Here is a 22,945-nt window from a genome sequence, read left to right as displayed (position 1 = left end):
AGACATTCGCTACCTCTTGGATATGCTCTAGGGGGGAAATAGAAGTTTCACCAGTAAAATCAGGTATTCTTTTTAGTGCAGCTACTGGTATATCATGTCTTTGGGCTAACAACAGAGGACTCCCACCATTAAAGGTGGCAAAAGGATGAACTCTTGGCTGTGCCATATAAACAAGTGTTCTATTGATGAGTGTTGATGGCAATCTAGGCTGAGTTCGGACAGTAGGAGGAGTAGAGACAGATCTCACAGGTATATTGATTGTTACTCCACCTCTAACTGGTGATAATGAAACTCTAGCCCTCCTTCTTCTAGGACTTGAAAGTGAGAGTTCTTGATATTGAAAATTACCTCTAGAAGACGCCCTTGTTTCAGCTCTGGGCATGAATTTCTGCAACTTTGGCCTGAAACCAGATTTGTTGATGCTCAGAGTCGCCAAGTACTTGATGAATCAGCCTCTTGAAGGCTTGAATACTGAAGCCAGCACTACTTCTTCAGCATTAATCTCAGAAACTCTTTCTTCTTTTGACACCAGTAGACATGAAATCTTCTGATATAGGTCCCACCGGGCGTGCCAAAAACTGTTGTCACTTAGGTTTGCACCCTTGTCCAAGGCCTATGCGCGAGGAGAACCTAGTGAAACATGGAAACAACCTCCAAGCTGTGGGACTTGAACTATGAGGTTGAGTCTCCGGAGAAGGCCGGCTTCCTCTTACTGTCGGGGCGCACCTATCTATTCTCAGAAGGGAAAGGGAGAAAGAGAGCATCAAAGCAAATCTACCTAGTCTAATCTAAGGCGGTGATGCACCAAAATAGAGTGTTCAGACTCATTCCTGCCCATATATATGCTACAAAACCAGAATAACATACAAAAGTCATACACATCCAAACTTATATCGATCAGTAATCACATACAGATCAGAAGAAACCAACCGAATGACACTAGGAAAAGGAGATTTCACTTATGTATTATTCGATAGACCAAAGATAGATACAGTATGCAGATCGTTGATCTCAACAATACACCAATGGGAGGCAAAGTGATTGCACATTCACACTGATGGCTGAAAGAGATGATACAGGCTATTACATGGCTCAGAGATAAAGGGGTTTTACACTGCAAGTCTGCAAGCAGTAGCAGAGGAAATCAAGAAGAATCGACCCTTAGAACAAATCACGAAACTACCTTTATAGATCAGGCACAACTGAAGATTTCCGCGTTACATTCACTTCTTACCTACTGGCATTAACTTCCTGTCTTGAGAATCCAATCGGGGATCTGGATTGAAATCCTGGCCTGCATACTGAGAAATCTCATTTCTTCTAAGAAGAGCCTGGAGAGGATAGAAACGGTGCCACAACATTCCCTGACAAGGTAGATGGGCCGACCGGATGGGTGGAGTGTCCTTATGTCCTGCATTCATTCCTGGTAGGTCCGAAATGATCGCGAAGATCAGATCATAAGATACGTCGATCGCCTCTGCATCTTGGTTCATGAATCAAACTGGCCTATTAGCCGACCCGATTTCTTATATGTCGACTGGGTCACGCGGGCCAATCGTAATCCTTTGTCTTTCCACTTGGAAAGTCCTTCTGCGGTTGACCGCCTTCGTCGAACTAACTGCGCCACCTTATCACCTAACTGCTGGCCGTCAGCGAATTGCCACGTCAAAAACTGAAATGCGAGGACACGTGTCTTCCGAGCGCTAACTCACTATTGTAAAATCTGCGCAGTTCCTCTATGGTGAGATAGCGCCGACCCTAGATTCTTGCAGATCTAATGGTAGAGAATCGACCCCTCAATGCGCTGATCGCATCAAGAAATTCGGCCCCTCGACGCATCTGTATTCTGACTCGACACACTTGGTTGTTTCTGATTCGCCGCGGACTCTCTTTCCTGTGACTGGGCCCCATCCGAATCGGCACCACCTCAATGGTGCATCCGGCGAGACCTGACCCCACCGATACGTGTCAATCGGGCGCAATGTCGCCATGGTAAAAATCTTGCAGTTTTGCTAAGGCGACATGGCGCCTACCGTTGATCTTTTCTCATCTGACGGTGGAGAGCCTGACCTTCTGTAAGCCTCCGCTCCTATTGATTTGCCGGGCCCGCCAACACGTGGCGTCCCCTTGTTGGTTCGTCAGTCACCCCACCCTATCTGCTTCTGACGGCATGAAACGCAGCCCTGCCAGGACACGTGGTGCACGGGTGCTATGTCACTGATGCTAAAGTCCGGGCAGCTCCTGATGGCGAGATAGCGCCAGCCGTAGATCTTGCAGATCTGACCATCAGAGCAACATCGTACTTCACTCGCCGTTCCTCCTGAAAATTGCTGGGCCCGTGGTTGCCGTGTCCTGACATATACATATGGCATCATCCGATTGGTGAACCCGAGACTTGATCCGTAGAATGGCCACGCGGCAGATGGGCGCTATGTCGCCATGATAATATCTGCGCATCTCCGCCATAGCGAGATGGCGCCATCTGCTGATGCAATCAAATCTGACGGTGGAGATCGCAAACTTTGACTGTGCCAACCGTACTGATAGAGACTCCAGCCTAGTTACACACGGCGGTTCCTCACTGGCCTAGCGGAACACCACTAGGAAATCTTGCGACTTGGCCTCACAGGGTGACTACGTGTCGACCAGGCGCCATGTCACTATGGGAAAATCGAGGTTAAATTTCCATAGCGCCATAGCGCCCAACCAATGACGTGTCCCGATCTGTGCATGTTTCTTTTTGATTCGCTGCCGTGACACGGGCTCCGCCAACTGGGTAGATGAGGTACGCAATGGGGCCCAATATTTGTCTTAAGTTCTCGCCGTTTATTTTCTCCAGCCTGCCAAACTTTATCCGATCGTCGCAACATTTTTTCGGCCACGTGACCTGCCCGCCGTCGTGAGCATCTCCGTCAGGCCCACCAAACACGTGTCGTTCGGGCGCGATGTCGCCGATACTATCTCCCGTGCAACTTTCGATGACGAGATCGCGCCTACCGTCGATCCATCTAAAATCTGACGGTCATAGAACCTTGGCGAGTCGGGGCATTAAAATAATGATTTTTTGGCTAACCGTTGAACAGGCCGCGGATTCGAATTTAAATCTTCTGGCGGTAAAACCAGAGGTAACATTACCTTTTTCTCCAAAGAAATGAAGTTGGATCTAGAGAAGGATGGAGAGAAATTACTAGTCCAACTATGGAGCACTGATATGACATAGGAGGTCACTGATGTTAGTTTTGTCAGATTTGATAGATACTTTTCTTCCAAGCTAAGGCTTCTATTGACTGGAGATAACCCTAGAATACCTTAGCCCTGGCTGGAATTAATTAGACCTAACGAACATGGTAAAGGATTGAAGGTAAGTCATAATTGGGGAGACATCATCCCATATTTAGTTTCTATTGTGTTCAGAGTGTATGGTTTCCTAGGGAAACCGCATCTGTTGCCATATCAAGTACCTTTGAAGGTGAGGATTGTAGAATTCTTATGGAAAATTGGAGGGTTAGAAGAAAAGGAACTGTTAGGCAGATCTAAAGGTACTTTCTTTCCTCAGATTACTATTGTCCACAATTTTGTTTTTGTCAAGAAGGGTTGGAGGCAATTATTATTTTTTAGATAAATACTAGATGATCTAGTCCCATTATCATTTTATAGATCCTGAAGACTTTTATGATTTGTTTAAGGGAAGAACACGAGCTAAATTACATAAACATATTGTTTATTTTCCTGAAGATATAATTAGAAATCAATTTTCACTACAAGAGCAAGAGGTTAGAAAAGAAAAATGGAAAGTGTACAGTAGGGTGCTTGAATTCGTTAATGCCTTTGAGCCAAAGTATAATCCCCTTGCTGATAAGAAATATTGGGTGCCAAAATAGATATGCTTATGAACAATTTTGTTGGATTTATACAAACCTTAAATGAAAAGAAAGCAATTTTGAGCCAAACTTATCTAGACAAGGCCATTGAGGTAGAAAATAAGTTGGCTAATAGAGCAGTCATAAACCCAGGCTAGTACACATTGCAGAAAAGAGTTGGTTATGTTGTGGCAAGAAATATTCACCCTGTGTCTATTTATAAGAGACAACTATCAAAGAATCCACCTACTACACCTATTGCAAAGAAACAATACTTTGAAAAGGGTTCCTCTTCCAAGATTGAAGAGTACTCTCCTTCATAGACCCCTGTCCGAATAGATGATGAAGGATCCTTAAGGGAGAAATTGAAACAGATGGGAGGTGAAAGAAATATTATTATAACTATTGCGAAAATAGAGGAAGGAGTGCATAAAGAGCCTCCTATGCCATCATTAGCTCTTACTGTAGGAGATTTTCAAGGTAGAGAAATTGACCTTGTGGTGGAATAACTATCTAAGAAGTTCTTGGATAATGAAAGCTTTGTAAAATCTAGAGCATTTACTCAATCTTTGTGGAGGAGCAATATTGGCAATTTTGAGGCAAGGTACAAGAAAAATTAAAACAGAGAAACCTGATAAGTAGGACTCTGAAATTGAAGAAGAGGTCAAGGCTAGCCTCATAGAAGAATTTGGGAAGATAACCCTTGAGGGGGTAAGGGAAATATTAAGGGATTTATGGGTATGATATTAGCAAAATAGGACATTGCTAATGCAGTTATCTTTGATGTAGTTAGAAAGGAAAAAGATACCCAGTTCAAAACTGAGGAGGAAGCTTTGCAAGCCCATAAAGGGTTGAAATAAAGTGATGATAATCAAGCTTTAGTCACATGGTCTATTCAGAAGAGAGACAAGGCCAGGATTCAAGAAGTCTCAGACTTTGAGTACACAGGCAGTCTCATGGTTTACAGGGAAAAAGAGGTAGATAGTGTCAAAGTGGCCTAAATGACCAAAGAAATGGCTGATTTTGGAGTTACGGTTGCAGCCAAGGACACAAATAAGTTCCTGGAATTAAATGATAAATTTGAGAAGATTTTGGATGCATATGAAGAAAGAGGGAGGAAGATATACCAACTGGAAGGTAAAATTTCTCAAATGGAGAAACAATTTGGGAAAAGAAAGGTAGGCACACAACCTGGTTAGCTTAGAATTGCTCATCCTCCTCCTCCAGCACCACCTTTAAATACCATCCCAATTGTAGAAATTCTTGATACCCCCCAAGAGCCACAATGTAAATAGTTGAGGAGCTTAAAGATGAAAAGTATAAACTATGGTCATTGCATGTAGAATTGGGCATTAAGCACGAAAATAGAATCAGAGATACAATTTTGTATCTAGTGGATAAAATAGGTTGGCCCTAATTTTATTTAGAATTTTCAAAATTAGTAGAGATATGGAACGAGTTAATGAATAATGAGGCAATTTTAAGGCCAATTTTGGACAAATGGATTAGTAGGGATGATATCATTGCAACCCTTTGTTGTCATGTGATTGATTTTTCCAATGAATGAGTTGAAAGAAATATTGACTAGGCTACTGATCTCTTGGAATTTGATCACAAGAGAAATTTGTTGTAGAGAAACGATAATAATTGTTTCCTGAAATACCTTGGTAAAAAATTTGATCTCTTTCCACATGTACTTAAAAGTATAGGCCAGATAAGAGAAAAGGAGGAATGGGCTAAAGAATTGAATGATTTAATGAGCATCAGGCTTAATACAATTGTAAATGATAAAAGGTATATTTGGTTTGCTAGAACTACAGAGGAAGTGGCACAAGTACAATTTTTTAAAATTCTTTTAAACAAGATTTTGAAGAAACAAGGAGAATTGGAAGAAGTGCCTTGAGAAAGGAACAAGAAATATTGAATTTCAATTGGCCTGATGATACACTTTTTGACAAGTGGGTAATTGATTACTCACTAGCAATGCAACTATTGCAAATAACAGTCGAAGTAGAGAGTGTAGAAAAAGCAGTGGCTACTGAAAGGGTGCAATTAGTTGATGTATTAATTCAAACAGAAAGAATAAATGAAGAACAACCAATAGCAATCGTGGACATGGCAGTTCAAACTAATGATCTAGTAGAGGATCAACCAATTATAATTTAATATCCAACTATCAAAACATGATCCATCAAGTGCAAGCCAAGCGGTCGCAAAGCTGGAAGAAAAAAAAATACAATAGAGCCAATCACTAGATGTAGTAGATCAGCAAGCAGTTGTTACAATAGAATTGGTCCCACCATGGGGAGATCAATGATAAATACATTCTATTGCAAAGATAAAAGCAAGTGTCAAAGTTTTGTCTTTTTGTGATAGCGACAACTTTTGTCCTTCTATAAATCTTTTTGTTCTAAGGACAACTGTCCTTTTCCCTCTACATTTGTAGCTTGTTTTATCTCACACTATATAAGTGAGCTCCCAAGGCTAGAGGAGGTTCTGAAGTCTGTGTAATTTTTAGTGTTATGCTATTTTGTAGTCGGTCCAATTAGTCTTTGTGTAAAACTTTGTAATGTATTCAATTTTGTAAATATGAGAATACAAATGAACCTTGAATGGTAGTCTGTCATATCTTGAGTTATTTTAAGTTTATACTAGTAAAGCATTATTTTCAAGGAAGATAAATACAAAGGAATGTTCTGCAACATTTGTATCTCTGAATTTTGTCTCCTATTTCATATGTCTGAAATTTTGGGAATGAATGAATAAGGTTCTTTTATTTTAATGCAGCTTGGATGGGTAGTATATCTTTTCATTGATTACTTTTTTAATTCAAGGAGTTAAGTAAATGCTTTCATTGAATTGATAGGGTTTATAGGTTTATGGGGAGATATTCATAAGAATGAAATTTAGAGTTAACTGTTGATAATTTCAATTGTAAGGCAATTGAATAGGTCAAGTTTTACTAGTGTGATTCTATGTAGTAGTGGATAAGGCATTGATCATCAATTCAAATGCAAATTGTTAAATTCATGTGGTTGCATAAAGCACAAATTTAAATCCAATCAATCTTTACTTTTCTGTATGAAGAATCAAACTGTTTGTCATTTCTTATTTGTAATAATCTCCCTTTGAGTTATAGTTAGTTTTTAATCAAGGATTCATTATAAATCTAAGAAGAATTGTGACCATTTTTTGCTATAGGGGATAGATTTGAAGAATAAAGTGCAAGTGAGTGAGTTCTAAAGAAATTATTTACTCATTTCATCCCTTAGGTGCAACCACCTTGGCCCTGTAGAGCCAAAAGTGTAGAGAGTCCCCTATGATTTGGTTGAAGTTGGTCTAGATTTGAAGAAAATTTAGTTGAATATAGGAAATAGTAACCCTTAGACTAAATATTATCTTTTGCATCCTGATATTAGGTCCTTTGCAACCTAGTAGTTTTCAAACACCAACACCCTTAACAGGTATAAGCTGTTGAATGCATAGCCTTCCAAACGGATGTGCTTACTAAATATTGTGTTATAGATTGCCAAAAGCCTTCTATTTTCTAGCGCTAAGGGTTCCTAAAGACATCCCACACCTCTTGTGGCTTTGTTGTGGGGTAGTGGTTCCTTGGGATTTCATCACCCTTGGAATTCATAGTTTCATGTGCTCAAGAAGTGAGTGCACTGTAAGGGGCAACATGTTCCTCCAAGCTACCATTCTATCCACACTAAGTTAGCATGGCTAGACCTAGTCCAAGTGGGAATTCAGTAGAGATTGTCCTGGCCAACCTAGGATTGTGGTGTGTTTGTGCATTGCATTTTAGAAAAAACTTTCAGAAATTCATCCTATTTTACATGTGTGCATTTCTTTCTTGCCAAAAATTAGAAAAAAAACAAAAAAAAAAAACAAAAAATTAGAAAAACAACCAAAATAACTAGGATATTTTAAAAAAAACCAAAAAACTAGAAAATAAAAAAATTAGAAAAACAACCAAAAAACAATAGAGAGCATTCTACCCATTTGAGTTGTCCTTCTAGCTTGATAAAAAAATTACAACTCAAATAACAAAAAATAGTTTGAGCCTCATTTTCATACTTCTAGTCTACCATCCCAAAAATTTGCATCTCTAAATTTCTAGAGTTGAACAAATTTTATCTTAGTGAGTTTCCTTATCAGGATTTATCATCCTTCATCTAGAAACTCACCTAGATTTGATATTCTTAGACCTCTTTGTCTACATCATAGTGATTTTCTATATCATATAGACTTAGATTATCATTGTCTACATCTAAATTTTCAACATTTAAACAAAACCTTCAACCAACAATTTCCTCTTTTTCCATTACATGGTAGTTCAAACAAGAGCTCAAAAACTGAAAGCGTAACAACAACAAACCAACATGGAACAAAATAATACTTAAGAGAATCATTGGCCCACATAAATTGTTAGGTCCTCTAGACAATCAATGGATGATGAACTAACTGAAGTAGAGATTAAGAAAGTCATGAAAGACCCTAGGTTTCAAAAAACAATGGAAATGATACTAAACCTAGATAAAGAGTGATATTTCATGGTACTTGCAAAAGGTGTCAAGCTTCCTATTGATTTTGATCTCAATCAACTTAAGGACACCTCTAGTGATCAAGAACTTCCTCAACAAGGATTAACCCCACAACATCTTTTTCAAAAATGTTCAACCTCACAAGGCTCTTTTCCATCAAGCAATCTTTTGCAACAAAATATTGCATCTTCCCAAGGACTCGTTCAATAAAGTTCCTCTTCTCAAAGTCCTTTATTAGGTGCAACATCACAAGTGTTAATCCAATAAAATAGTCCTCAACAAGATTTACCATTACAAGGACCTCCTCAACAAGGTTATACCAACAAAGTACTCCTCATCAAGGTGTAACCCAACAAGGTCCTAGTCCACCTATGGTAACATTACAAGGACCTCCTCAACAAGGTTATACTCAAAAAAATACTCCTCAACAAGGTGTAACCTAACAAGGTTCTAATCTACCTATGGTAACATTAAAAGGACCTTCTCAAAAAGGTTATACCCAAAAAAGTACTCCTCAACAAGGTGTAACCCAACAAGGTCCTAGTCCACCTATATTAACATTACAAGGACCTCCTCAACAAGTTTATACCCAAAAAAGTATCCCTCAATAGGGTACAACCCAACAAGGTCCTCATCCTCCTATGATAACATTACAAGGTCCTACTCAACAACCAAACAAAACATATCAATGATCTTATAGGGATGACCCCACAAGGCATAACACAACAAGGTTATCCTCGAAATGTTTCTTCACAAGGTTATAATCAAGAAAATCCTTTTCAATAATTCAACTCAACAATCCAAGGATCTCATCAATGAGGGAATAATAGCACAAAAATTTTGTAATTTGATACGTTCGCACGAACATATGTTCGCGCGAACTTGTCTAATATGTTCGCACGAACATATGTTCACACGAACGTATGGAAAAAATAATCCGACTACCAGAAATATAACTTAATGTGTTCGTGCGAACACTTATAATCATTTGTGTTCACACAAACATAAAAAAAACCCAAATTGATCAAGATTTCAAACGGAAAAGTGAATTTTAATTGCAAAATTACCATTACAAATATGTTCGCACGAACATATTAACAAGGTATGTTCGCGCGAACATACCTTATTTATACTTAATATGTTCGTGCGAACATATCATGGTTATATGTTCGGGCGAACATGCATAAAATTCTATATGCAAATTTTTCATCATTTCGCGATTTCCTTCGTCCCCCAAAAGTGGTACCTAGTATTGTGGGTTCACCCATTAACCAAAGGTGAAACCATCATGGTAGAATGATGATGGCTATTACAAATTCCATAGAGGCAAAGGATATAAAGCCAATGATTTTAAAAGATTAAAGAATGTCATACAAAACCTAGTGGAGAGTGGTGGAGTTATTGTTGATGAGCATACCTCAAATGAGACACAGACCGCAATCAAAGATCCACTTCTAGATCAAGATAAAGGGAATGCCTCCAACAATAAGATGAAAAAACAAGCTACTTGCACTACCACATCCTATATGTACATTAACAACCTATCTGAATGTGATCCTTCTCAATACTATGCCAATGTCATTACCTTTCATGAGAAGGATGGGTCCAAGCAAGTTAGTGCTACCACTAGAAATCAAGCAAAGGTTACATTGCAAGGTGTTTCATCAAAACTATCTACATCTCAAACAAAAGTTGTCTATGTACCAAAGTCTATGCCAAAAACATCAAAACAATACAACATCTTGGACAAATTGAAGAAAACACCATCTTAGATATCCATATTAGAGATTCTGAATTTATCCACGCCCCATAGAGAAATTCTTGAAAAATATCTAATAGAGACCACAATACCTACCAATCTATATTAGAATCAATTCCAAGCTATGGCGGGACATTTGACTACTCCACATTTCATATCCTTTATAGAAAATGATGACCTTTCCATTCATTAATCTCATAACACTCCTCTCCATATTGAAGTCCCTATACAAAGTCACAAGATCAAAAGAACCCTTATAGATGGAGGAGTTGGATTGAATATTTGTACTTTAAAATTGGTCCTTGCACTAAGATTTTTTGAAAATACAGTAGATTCTAAAAAGAAAATCACATTTAGAGCTTATGATGAACAAGAAATAGCATCAAAGGGATAAATTCTATTACCTATTAGAGTTGGTCTTGTGTTCAAAGATGTACCTTGTCAAGACCTGGATATGGAACTTGCCTACAATATTCTCTTAGGATGTCCATGGATTCACTCCATGCAAGCAGTATCATCAACATTTTATTAGTGTTTAAAATTCCCTCATGATGGATGAGAGATAACAATTAAAGGAGATCCCAATCCTTTTCAATATTACAATGCCTTGAAGTCATCAAAAGATTATCTCATACCATACAATTGGGTTATATCCACTTCCCTCACTCAAGACCCTAGCAATCTAGGATCTACTTCCAAGTCTTCAGATATAAAAGTTGATGTCAAAGAACAGAGTATGGGAGAATATACCTTGGGGAAAACTTTTTGTATCTCAAAATTACCCTTGTCTCCTAGATCATATGGTAGATAATTGATAACAAAACAACCGTCAGAACCACCTCCTACTACTATTCTTGGCACTTTTAGGAGTGGGGGCACCTTAACTAATGAAGCAAATGACAAAAATGCTAAACAATTCTTGTACAAAGAAAAGAAATAAGAGATCATCAAATATGAACATATCTCCTAAGCATTATGGAAAATGATATGATATTTTAGTAAAAATGGGGTACAAAGGAAGTGGACTTCTTGGCTTACTAAAATAAGGCGTCTTACAATCCATCTTGAAAAATCTAAAATATCAGAGAGATACTACAAGATTAGGACATAGATCAGATCAAACATCTAAAATGAAATGGAAATAGAGGGTCACCCTAGAATTTTTGAATCAAGTCAGGGATAAGCAAGAAGATAGATTTTGATGAAGATGATTCAAATACCCTCACTGAAGAAAAACAAATTGATATTGTTAGGACTTATAGTGATTCATATCATGAGGGAGAAAGTTCACAGTTAGACTCATTATAGTTATTCCCATATTATGATGATCGTGACGATTGTGAAGAAAGAGAGATTTATCAAGAGCATGACATTTTGAATGAGAGTACAAGAGTTGACCTTGTCCATAAATTTGTAAACCTCAATTTTTTTCTATTAATACCAATACTGCCTTTGAATATAACCCAAATGATCCTTTACCACTAATACATAATGAGCTTATTGATTGGGCTTCACCTCCTATTCCCAAACTAGTTTCCATAATGATAACGCAATCATAGATTATCTTGAGATCAGAGATCATATACCACAAGGAGATAATAAGAAAGGGTTTTCTATTGAACTTAATGACATGGCTTACTTCGGTGAGAATGCCAATCCTCTTAGTCATAAAAATGTGACAATAATCAATAGATCTAATGGTGAAAACCACACTGTGGCAGTATTAGATCCAAAAATAGTAAAAATAAAAGACCAATATAAGGGTGAAAACCTCTTTGAGGAATCTAAAGATGAAAGGATTGACACTCTTCCTGATTATTTATATCGAGAGAAATCAACAATACTCATTGAACCAATAGTGCCTTTCAATATCAGGACAGAAGAATCTCAACGCATCCTAAAAATAGTAGCATCTTTATCAGAATTAGAAAGAGAAGAGTTTATACAGTTTTTCAAATCCAAACAAACCAATTTTTCATGGTCATGTATTGATATGTCAGGTTTATATCCAGGTCTCGTAATGCATCATTTAAATGTATCTCTAGGAACCAAACCAGTAAAACAAAAACTCAGAAAGATGCATCTACACGTGGCACTTCTAGTAAAAGTTGAAATAAATAAACTATTGGGTGCTAGTTTTATAAGAGTAATTGATTATGTAGAATGGATATGAAACAATAAGTCTATCAAGTTATGCACTGACTTCAAAGATCTAAACAATGCTTGTCTAAAAGATGATTTTCCTTTACCAAACATTGATACTATTGTAGATCTTACTGTCAGGCATGAAATTCTATCTTTAATGGATGGTTTTTCTAGTTATAACCAAATCAAAATTGCACTAGAAGATCAAGAGAAAATTGCATTCACATGTCCATGGGATACTTATTTTTGTAATGTCATACATTTTGGTCTAAAAAATGTAGGTGTTACGTATTAGGGGGCAATGACTACAATTTTTCATGACATGATGGATACCATAGTGGAAGACTATGTTGATGATATCCTAGGAAAATAAAAAACAAGGAAAGAACATTTACAAATATTGGACATGATATTCACCAGATTGGAAAAGTACAATGTTAGATTAAATCCCAAGAAATGTGCATTCGATGTGACATTTGGAAAACTGTTGGGATATATAGTTTCTACAAAAGGAATGGAAGTGGATCCTAATAAAGTCAAGTAAATTATGGAAATTTGACTCCTAAGGAACATAAGTTAGTCAAGATCATTACAAGGAAGATTGCAATCCATCAAGAAATGTGTCTCACAATTGACTGATATAAGTCATACTTTTATGCACTTGCTACATAAGAATGTACCATTTTATTGAGATGCCACGTGTGAAGAAGATTTTGACAAGATCAAACAATATTTGACAAATCCACCAACTTTGATGTCACCTATACATGGTAAACCACTCTTGCTATACATAAAAGTGACTGAAAATTCTTTGGGAGCCTTACTGGCACAACAAGACCATGAAGGAAAAGAAAAGGATGTTATTATATCAGTCACACTCTGGTGAGATATGAAGTTAACTACTCATCAATTGAAAGAGCATTTTTTTTAATGTTCTTTGCATCCCAAAATTTGAGACACTACATCTTGTCCCACAAAGTCACACTGATCGCAAAATAGATCCGTTAAAGTATTTTCTTAGTAAATCAGCATTAACAGGTAGAATGGCAAAGTGGGTTATGGTTTTAAGTGAATTTGACATTGAGTATGTGGATTGAAAATCCATAAAGGGATAAGTGATATTAGATCAATTAGCAGATGCTCCACTATTAGTGGAACAATCAATACATCCTGAACTTCCAGATGCCAAAATCATGCAAGTATCAACATAGTCATGGAAATTATATTTTGATGCTTCATTTACTCAAAATGTCTCGAGGCTAGGGGTATTCTTTGTTACACCACAAGGATGCACAATACCAAAGTATTGCAAGTTATTATTCCCTTGTACTAATAACATGGTAGAATATGAAGCATTACTTATGGGACTCAAATTGGCAATACAATGGAAAATGATAGAGTTGTAGATCTTCAAAGACTCCCAATTAATCATTAATCAAGTTGATGATGAATATCAAACCAAGGATTATAAATTGTTACCATACAAGTTGATGAAAGATGACTTCAAATAATATTTCACAACAATCACATTTGAATAGATTCCTCAAAAAGACAACAAAGCTACAGATTCTATGGCAACGATTTCTTCATTGCTCGATATGGAAAACACACAAGCTCATTTTGAGTTCTTAGTGGAATCCTTATCTCATACTTCTTATGATGATCCTAACTCATCAATCATATGTCATCTGGTGAATCAAGACTCCTCAATTTATGGAAAAATCTATGCCTATCTAAAAGACAATATCCTACCACCTGATTTATCCTGAAATTAAAAGAGAAAATTCCTCCGCCAAACATCCCATTACACCCTAATTGTCTATACCTTGTATTGACAAGGTCTTGATGGTACTCTCTTACATTGTCTTGAACATGATGAATCTAAAATTGCTTTATGAGAAGTACATGAGGGTATATGTGGATTACACTCTAGTGGTCTTTCTTTGGCTAAAAAACTTATGTGTATGGGTTATTATTAGCCTACAATGGAGTTGGCCTCTTTTCAATATGCCAAAAAATGAAAAAAGTGCCAAATACATGGGAATCTAATCCATGTACCGGCTTAGCAGCTTCACCCTTTTACAATAGTATGTCCATTCAGTCAGTGGGGATTCGACCTCATTGGGGAAATTCATCCATCTTCTTCCAATAGCCACAAATTTATCATTATAGTAACCAAATATTTTACCAAATGGGTTGAGGCCATTCTAGTCGTAACCGCCATAGGTAAACAAGTCTCCATGTTCATCCTTAACTATATCATCTGTCGATATGGTATCCCTACATCCATAATTGTAGATCATGGTAAACAATTCCAAAACAAGGATATCAAGGAACTATGTGAGAAATTTCACATCACCAATCATTCTTCATCCATAGATTTCTCACAAGGAAATGGTCAAGTTGAGGCATCAAATAAAACCATTGTTAAAATCCTTGAAAAGACTGCCAATGACGTTGGTCATGATTGGCATGTTCAACTCAATCCAGCACTATGGGCTTATTGCAAATCCATTCACACACCTACTAGAGCCACTCCATATTCCCTAGTCTTTGGTAACAACGCTATACTTCCCCTCGAGGTCAAATTACCATCTCTTAGAGTATCATTAAGGGATCTTATTCTAGATGAGGATTATAATGTATCACACTTACAAGAATTCAAATTGCTAGATGAAAAGAGACAAAAAGTGTTTGACCATTTGAAAGTGTATCAACAAAGGATGTCCCATCAATACAACAACAAAGTGAAACCTAGATAATTTCAAGTGGGTGACCTAGCCCTAAGAGAAAATCCAAATAATCAATATAATAGAGAAAAGAAAGGAAAATTTGAAGCAAATTGGCTAGGTCCTTTTGTGATCACAACAATGTTTGGATTTGGGGCATATCAATTATCAACTTCTAACGAGGAGCTTTTGGATGAACCTATCAACATCATACACCTTAAGAAATTACATGGCTAAAATCCCAGTGCAAGGGATGAAAAATACAAAAAAAAATTAAAAATATCAAAAATATCAAAAAAAAATTAAAAATGTAAAAAATTTAAAAATATCAAAAATACAAAAAAAAAAAAAAAAAAAAAAAAAGAAAGAAAAAAGAAAATGGTGAAAACTTGGAAATAGGTGTCATTTGTGACAAAAATATTTCATCTATTTATTAGGATTCCTCTGAATTCTCCATCACCTAGTCTATCTCTCTCATCCCTTTTGTCAATTCCTAATCATTTGTCATGTACATAACTATAATTAATTGTCGACCGTTTACATATCCATAGTAAAATTCCATAATAGCTTGGATTAGATTAGATCTTCACTCATTCCCCTCTTTTGTGTCTTTCTTCATCAATTAGTCAGTCCAATACCTAACTGGGGGCATGCCCTCGACCTAGTTCTAGAAGTGGATCTTTGACAATCCATGTCTACAAAGAGGATTAAAAAAAGAGGATTCTATTTTAACAATCTTCAGACAAAAAAGCAATAATCACGTGGTTCTTATTAGTGGATTCAAATTGTTGACCCAATCACTTATAATGCTAAATCAAACTATTTTCTACGTCAAAAGCTTTTGACTTCTTCGTAAACAAATAGATGAATCACATCATGTGATAACATGATTTTTGGCAAGATATCTGTGCATCTAGTGACAGTTTTGATTGATTATTAGAGTAAATGCATTCATCAATTCAATTTCATTATTATCATGCTCTTATGCTATTCCAAGATGTCTCATTGGTATGAGTTAATCACTCTTATTTGCCATTGTGACTAGAATAGTTGGAATGGAATATGATATTTTTGTTTGTTTGTTGTTTGTGGTGTGTTTTTCCTATTGTATTCATTGAAACATTTATTATGTGGTATTTGTGCATAAGGGTCTTCATGGATCAAATTGCATCAATCATGAAGAGTCACATATATCTTTACCTCAAATACTTGTTCATATGATGAAATGGAAAAGCATTCCTTGCTTGTTGATCATGCAAATGAAACTCGGGTAATCTTGGTTCAATTATACCTAGATTCTTGTCAAGTTTGCAACATTAAAATCTATTTAAGGAATGCTCTGGTCATCTTGGTTTAATTATACCATGATGCCTATATTCTCTTACAACAATAAAGAGCCCAATCATGATAAAAATTTGTATACCTTTGAAAGCAAGATATTACAAGAAAATGGAGATTGTGAACTTTAGTATTGCATTTTCATATACATATTTGTTTTCCTTATTCATCCACATGCATGACATTGTGAGAATGTGAGATTCCTTTTATAAATTTAAGTGTTTTTTGTCCTGGTATCTTATTTTCTTTTCTTAGGTCTTTTAGGGTGAGGTCTTGTTATTATCCAAAATTGAAGTTATTGGTACATTAATCAAAAAACTTGAATTTCATATAGATTCCATCATTAAAAAATTCATTTAGTGTGCATCCATTTGTCACTTTTAGGTTAAGTCATCATTATCATTTATTATTGCTCATATTTCATATCGCAAAAATAAAACAACATACACATTTTAAAATCCAATTGCATCACATCATGACAAAATCAATAGTCATACTATAGCTGCAAATTTATATTATATCATAATCCTATCATATCACATCCTACATAATCTAGTGTCAGTATCCATCACATGTAAATATCATAAATCCATATAAAATCATAAGTATCCAATGTCCATGCATGATAAAAAAATAATATACAATGTCTAATAGCTGATGATATATCATGATAATAACATGTCTCAAAATACAAAATCCTTTAGAGTCTAACAAGTTTGTCCATGGTGTATACATAATGTCTAAGAAGCATTGCCACATGACTCTGCCTATCTATCTCGCCACCTCAGAATAGATGATCTAGCACCACCAATCTCTCTGCCACTCTCTATCTATCCTCACTAGTGGTAGTCAGTACTCAAACACTCTCAGTCAATAATGGCCTCAAAAACTGTGTTAGGAAATCTGTCTCTCTCTCAACATTAGAATATCAAAAAGATCCTCCTACACAAATCAACAAAACATGACATCAACTATCTTATAAATTCTTTTTGTACATGTTTTATCAAAAAATTGATTTTATCACATGACTATTGACAAATTTATCATTTGTCTATACCAATGTGGGTTTCTAGCTAACGTTGCTACAATGATGCCTATGTGGGTCACATCAGTTATACTACCGAAACATTCCAACAAAGCCATTTCCTATTTATTCAATAATTTCTATCATATTCTGCCCTCTACGTAGCCATCTCAACCAATAAAATAGATGTGCAACTCTATTCCACAGATGTGCATTATAATCCAACACTTGTGCAATTAATGCTTTTGCAATATATCAACAATTGTGCATTTTAAACAAATGTGCATGATCCCTAATCCAATGTGTTGCATCACACTAGGGTTGCACATTCCTATCAAATGCACAACATCCTTAAATCTATGAACACTATCATTTTGCACATGTGCAAATATCACAAATGCGAGCATACAAATGATAATTGTACAAAAATTGCATATAAATGTGCTTTAACGGCTAAAAATGTGCAAACAAGCACCATGGGCATTTGTGTGCCGCAACTACACATTTGTTCGCTAAAATCAAAAAATTCAAAAAAAGATTCTACCTATCCTACAATCCTACTCAACAACCTATCAAATCTACCATTATATCATAACTCCTATCTAAACATATCAATTGACTAAGAGGGATAGACTACCTACCTGCTCTCCATAGTCGGGTGGTCACTAATATCTCTAGACTCGCTCAAATTGGTGCTTTGCAATTGGGAATGACATCTTCGCTTCACTTGATCTCCACCAATCTCCTATCGCCATGTGTACAAATGATGACTCATCCACCTTGTCTTTTTCCTTGATGTACCCATTGGACACTTTTTGCTTGGGGGTGTTATCACACAACATCACTTTTCATCATTTCCTCTCACCTAAACTATTTCTTTCTATTGCTTATCGAACCATTGCTCATATTCATACCCTAATCAATCTTTTGAGAGGGCAAGGGCAACAAAGTCAACCACTAGCTATCTTTGAAACAATGTGTTGTCCACACATTATTACAAAGAGGGGCAAAATGTATACACTTAAAAAATCGTCAAGTCAATTAATTAAATATTAAGTTAATTCACTTGCTAATAATTAATTAAATAGTTCTATATTTAATTAATATTGTTGATCTATTAGTATTAATAAATTATTTAATTTATTAAACTAATTCACCTAAGTCAATCACATTATCTTAAGTCTCTCAAATAATTTTATTAAGTAATTTATTTAAATTACTTAATTATCTACTCACCCAAATGACTAAGTCTTTCAGTTCACATAAGCACTCCAAGTCATGTGCCACCTCATAGTTGCACCAATAATTAATTATTAAAAATCCTATTTATCCTCATCCATGTGTCCTATTTTATGGGATTAAAAGAGGAAATGTGGCCTTGATTAACTCGACCTCTGAGACACATGTCTCTAGGAGACTAAGTTCTCTTCCTCTTCCTCTACTAACTTGGAGTCAATCAATCCACCTCATGCAGTCAACAAGGATTCATGAGACACTTATACTTGGAGATTTCTCTAGAGCTGGAGTCCTCTAAAAAGGTCTTGATGAGATGACTGCCAAGTGTCTTTCCTTTTCTTAACTTTCCTCTCATAACTCAACCAAATCCTTCATTTCCTCCATCTCTTCAATCAAGTCAATCTCATACGTTTATGTGTTCTTAATCATCTCTCCATCGTCAGATGTTGCCACCTAGGTTAGGGTCTATCCAAAGTCTATAAAAGGAACCTTTGTCTCCTCATTTCGACATCTAGATTCATGCTCAATTGTAGCATTTTGAATTAGCATTAGAAGCATTCTCAAGCAATCAATTATCCATTTTCATAAACCATTTGCATTATCATCCATCTTCATCATTTAGTTCTTTTAGTATCATTCTATTTGATCTAGTATTGAAGTTCATAAATCTCCAGCGTATTGAAGCAATCTTGTAGAAGGGAGCTGATCAAAATCTAAGGGCTCACAAATCAAGAAGACTCAAGACTAGGAGGACAATGGAGGCACATTGCATATGGTAAGGAAATGTAAAGATTTCATTTTGATTTACAATCTTTCATTATGTGTGTGTTTTGTGTTTTTTAGCTTACATTTGATATTCAGGCATTGATACATAAATTTGCATACAGTGTTCTAAGGAATCCTAATGGGTTATAATTTGCCTTGTGATGATTAATTCTCTCTCTCTCTCTCTCTCTCTCTCTCTCTCTCTCTCTCTCTCTCTCTCTCTCTCTCTCTCTCTCTCTCTCTCTCATAAAAGGAATTTGAAGCAAAATAATAATTAAATAAAGGTATTCTTTGATATGCCACAAACATACATGCAATTATTTAGGTTTACTAAGTGAGTCCGTCATGTGTAAATGTACCTCTTGGTGAAGTAATTGAGATCATTTATAGGCTTGGTTTTGAACCACCTAATATCCCAATATACGTTGTGGCAAAGATTTATAATTAGAATGGACTAGGATAACACAAATAAGACCCCAAAACTATACTGATAGTTATTATATGTTTTGGGAGTTGAAGGTAAATACCCCTCACAATGGGATGACCTATAACTCTACACAAATCCCAAGGCCCACTTTCACAACCATTTTTAGAGTCAAGTTATTTAATGACCTATTGTTTCAAGTTATATAATTGTTTTAAAAGCTTGTTGCCTAATCAATAAATTGCAAAAACAAGTTTTTTCCATATATGCATTATTTAAATACAATATACCATATTGTTGATGATCATGTTCCTCAATGCCATCTATTATGTCAATGTTGTCCTTCGAGCTCTATTCTAAAATATTGATTCACAACACCACCTACACTCAACTCAATAATATGAAAACATCATTTTATTATTGTTCGCAAGCTTTCAAAACAATTTCCTCTTCCATGAAATTAAAATTATTCAAAAATTTCTTTACATCCTACAATATATTAATATTATCTAGGTAAATCTTTCTACCACCGTGGAGTGCAATTGAAGGTGCTAATAAATAAATAAAAGAACAAATAAAAATAGAAGCATATGCTCCACTCGGCTTTGACCGGGCGAACCGGACTGGAGGGAGGCGTTTTCGATAGAGCGGATCTCTTCAAATTTTGAGATTTAGATACGCAGACATGCTTTTGCGTATTTAACTTACGCACGTTTATCAAACGAACTAAAGAAAAGGAATGAAATGTAAACAAAACATGTCACGAGTACGCAACTGTACATGAATCGCACAAAGGAAAAGAGCCAAATCATACTTAGTCAACCATCCCCCCATGCAATATTATACACACTACCAAATTCTGTCAACCAAATATACATTTTTTGTATACAATTCAGGAACATGGCGATCCATATCCATCATAAGCGGTATTCATATCCAAATCATAAAGAAACTTATTAAACGTATTGTAAGAAGATCCTCCTGCTTTTGCAGCAACCATGGCACTGCCCTTCATTTTACCTACGTTCTCTTTAATTTCAGCACATTCTTCTCCCATAGTTATTCTCCACACACAACTCTTAATTTCCTCTGCCTCTATGAGTCCTCTCTGGTTTGGATTCAAAGCCAACCCAATCTTCCAAACATGAGTTACATAAGCAGAGTTGAGAAACTGATCTGCATAAAAAGGCCAGCAAAGCATGGGTACGCCTGCAGTGATGCTTTCCATGGTGGAGTTCCATCCACAGTGTGTGACAAAGCAGGCTATTGAAGGATGAGACAATACTGAAGTCTGTGGAGCCCATGATACTATGCATCCATTAACTCTTTTCAAGAAACCTGAAGGAAATACTGCTTTCTTTCTCTCCATTAGATCACACCTCACCACCCACAAAAATGGCTTCTTTGTGGCCTCCAGACCAAGTGCGAGCTCCTCCAATTGCCTTTCATTCATAACTGCTATGCTTCCAAAAGAGACATAGATCACTGACTTGGATGGCTGCTTGTCAAGCCAATCTAAGCACTCAAACTCTTCCCTCCACAGACTGCTCTGACCGTTTGTGGTTTGGAGATTGGAGATGAAAGGACCAATTGGACACATGCCCACTTCTTTTGGGAACATTTCGAGTATTGGAAGCTCCAGATCACTGAATGAGTTGCAGAGAACCCACTTGAGCTTCCTTAGTCTCTTCATGTTCCGAACCCAAAATTGAAAACGAAACTCCTTGTCTTCCTTGTTTCCAATTAGCCATGGAAGCTTTGCAGAGCAGAGAGGTGGCATGGAGGGCAGGTACTTTACCATTGCATGATCCTTTGGAATACCTGCCATGTTCAAACCAAGTTGATATTACTTCACAAAACTAATGAAGAAATCCAACTTCAAAATTGGAACTTCTTTATCAACAAATAAAAGATCAGATTAATGCAATAAGTTATAGTCTGAGGCAAGCTGGGGCGAGACTAGATCAGAATTAAATTTTAACCACCAGATTCAAACTCAAGATCATAGGGAACTATCCATAACCTTAAGACTCCTCCACTGACCAGGCAGGCTTTGGAACGAACCCGAAATCAAATATCAGATTAATATAAGTTTTAAATAAAGAAATATAAAATTGGAACTTCTTTATCAACAACTCAATAATCATGAAGAAATCCAAAATTGGAACTTCTTTTCAACAAATTGAAGATCTCATTAACACAATAAGTTGAATGAAGAAATCCAAAGTTAGAACTTCTTTATTAATAAATAAAAAATCAGATTAACTGAAAATGAATGAATTACAATTGTAGGGCCACTCTTATATATTACACAATCTAATCTAGAGAGGAAAAACTGGCACAGTAAAAAACCTGAAAACATTTGGGCAGTACACACCGTTGGATGGTATTAACCCCTTGGAGATGAGAGTGGGAATGTGGTAAATAATGGCATAAGTAGCAACAAGTCCGGGCCAGAAAGCAGCAGCAGGAATGTTAAAATGGCGGGCAACATCCAAAGCCCAACCTGCAAAAAAATCAGCAACAACGAAGGTGACAGGAGGATAATCTCTGCTCTCGTTGATCTCATGAATAAGGTGGCGAAGCAGGAGAGGCATGGTATTCTCTGTTGTACCTGCCAACTTTGCAAAATCTGTTCTTGAATCAGATTGTGGCAGACCGTCAGGAATATGCCTGAACTGAATCCCTTCATGAATAGCGCTGATATTGTTGCATGAGTTGAGTTTTTGCATGCGAGAATGAACGTGGTCTGTATTGATAAAGGTGACCATGAATCCATGGGAGCTCAGCATCTTAGCGAGGTGCATCATTGGATTAATGTGGCCCTGAACTGGGAATGGAACAACTACTGCATGATGCCTTCGCCACATCGCCATTCTTTCTCCTCACAGTTTCTCAATCTCAATACAAAGTTTCTCCTCACAATTTCTCTCTCAATCTCAATCTAAATCTACTTTATGGGTTCTTCTACATACGAGGGGATGTTTCTGATATAGAATTCTAAACCGCAAATGGGGAAGAGTTGTTTTAAGACATCTTTTGGATCTAATTTGTGTCACAAATAGGATTTGACAATGTGAATGGTCAAGCAACAGCCTGTCACTAAAAATGATGCACA

The 22,945-nt window shown here is 36.4% G+C and overlaps 1 protein-coding gene across 1 annotated transcript; it reads right to left on the bottom strand.

The window, feature by feature from the left end:
- Positions 1-20,719: 20,719 nt before the first annotated feature.
- Positions 20,720-22,703, bottom strand: LOC149534232 (UDP-glycosyltransferase 83A1-like). Its single transcript, XM_089805993.1, has 2 exons — positions 22,205-22,703; positions 20,720-21,648 (listed from the first exon to the last, which is right to left on the bottom strand). Exons 1-2 carry the CDS (start codon positions 22,701-22,703, stop codon positions 20,720-20,722), a joined length of 1,428 nt encoding a protein of 475 aa, XP_089662119.1.
- Between the last annotated feature and the right edge of the window lie 242 nt (positions 22,704-22,945).

Source organism: Cupressus sempervirens, chromosome 10, assembly GCF_028749045.1.
Source record: "Cupressus sempervirens isolate cs-2001-9-10 chromosome 10, ASM2874904v1, whole genome shotgun sequence".
In the NCBI taxonomy this organism is placed as follows: Eukaryota; Viridiplantae; Streptophyta; class Pinopsida; order Cupressales; family Cupressaceae; genus Cupressus; species Cupressus sempervirens.
The sequence above is the reverse complement of the archived record's forward strand: the minus strand, read 5'-3'. Positions and strand labels throughout refer to the sequence as shown.

Bases quoted from the DNA above. Each gene is read 5' to 3' on its own strand.
- LOC149534232 (XM_089805993.1), bottom strand. From the start codon at position 22,703: ATGGCGATGTGGCGAAGGCATCATGCAGTAGTTGTTCCATTCCCAGTT. The intron at 21,649-22,204 runs GTGTGTACTGCC...TGAACATGGCAG, and splicing joins GGGGTTAATACCATCCAACG to GTATTCCAAAGGATCATGCA.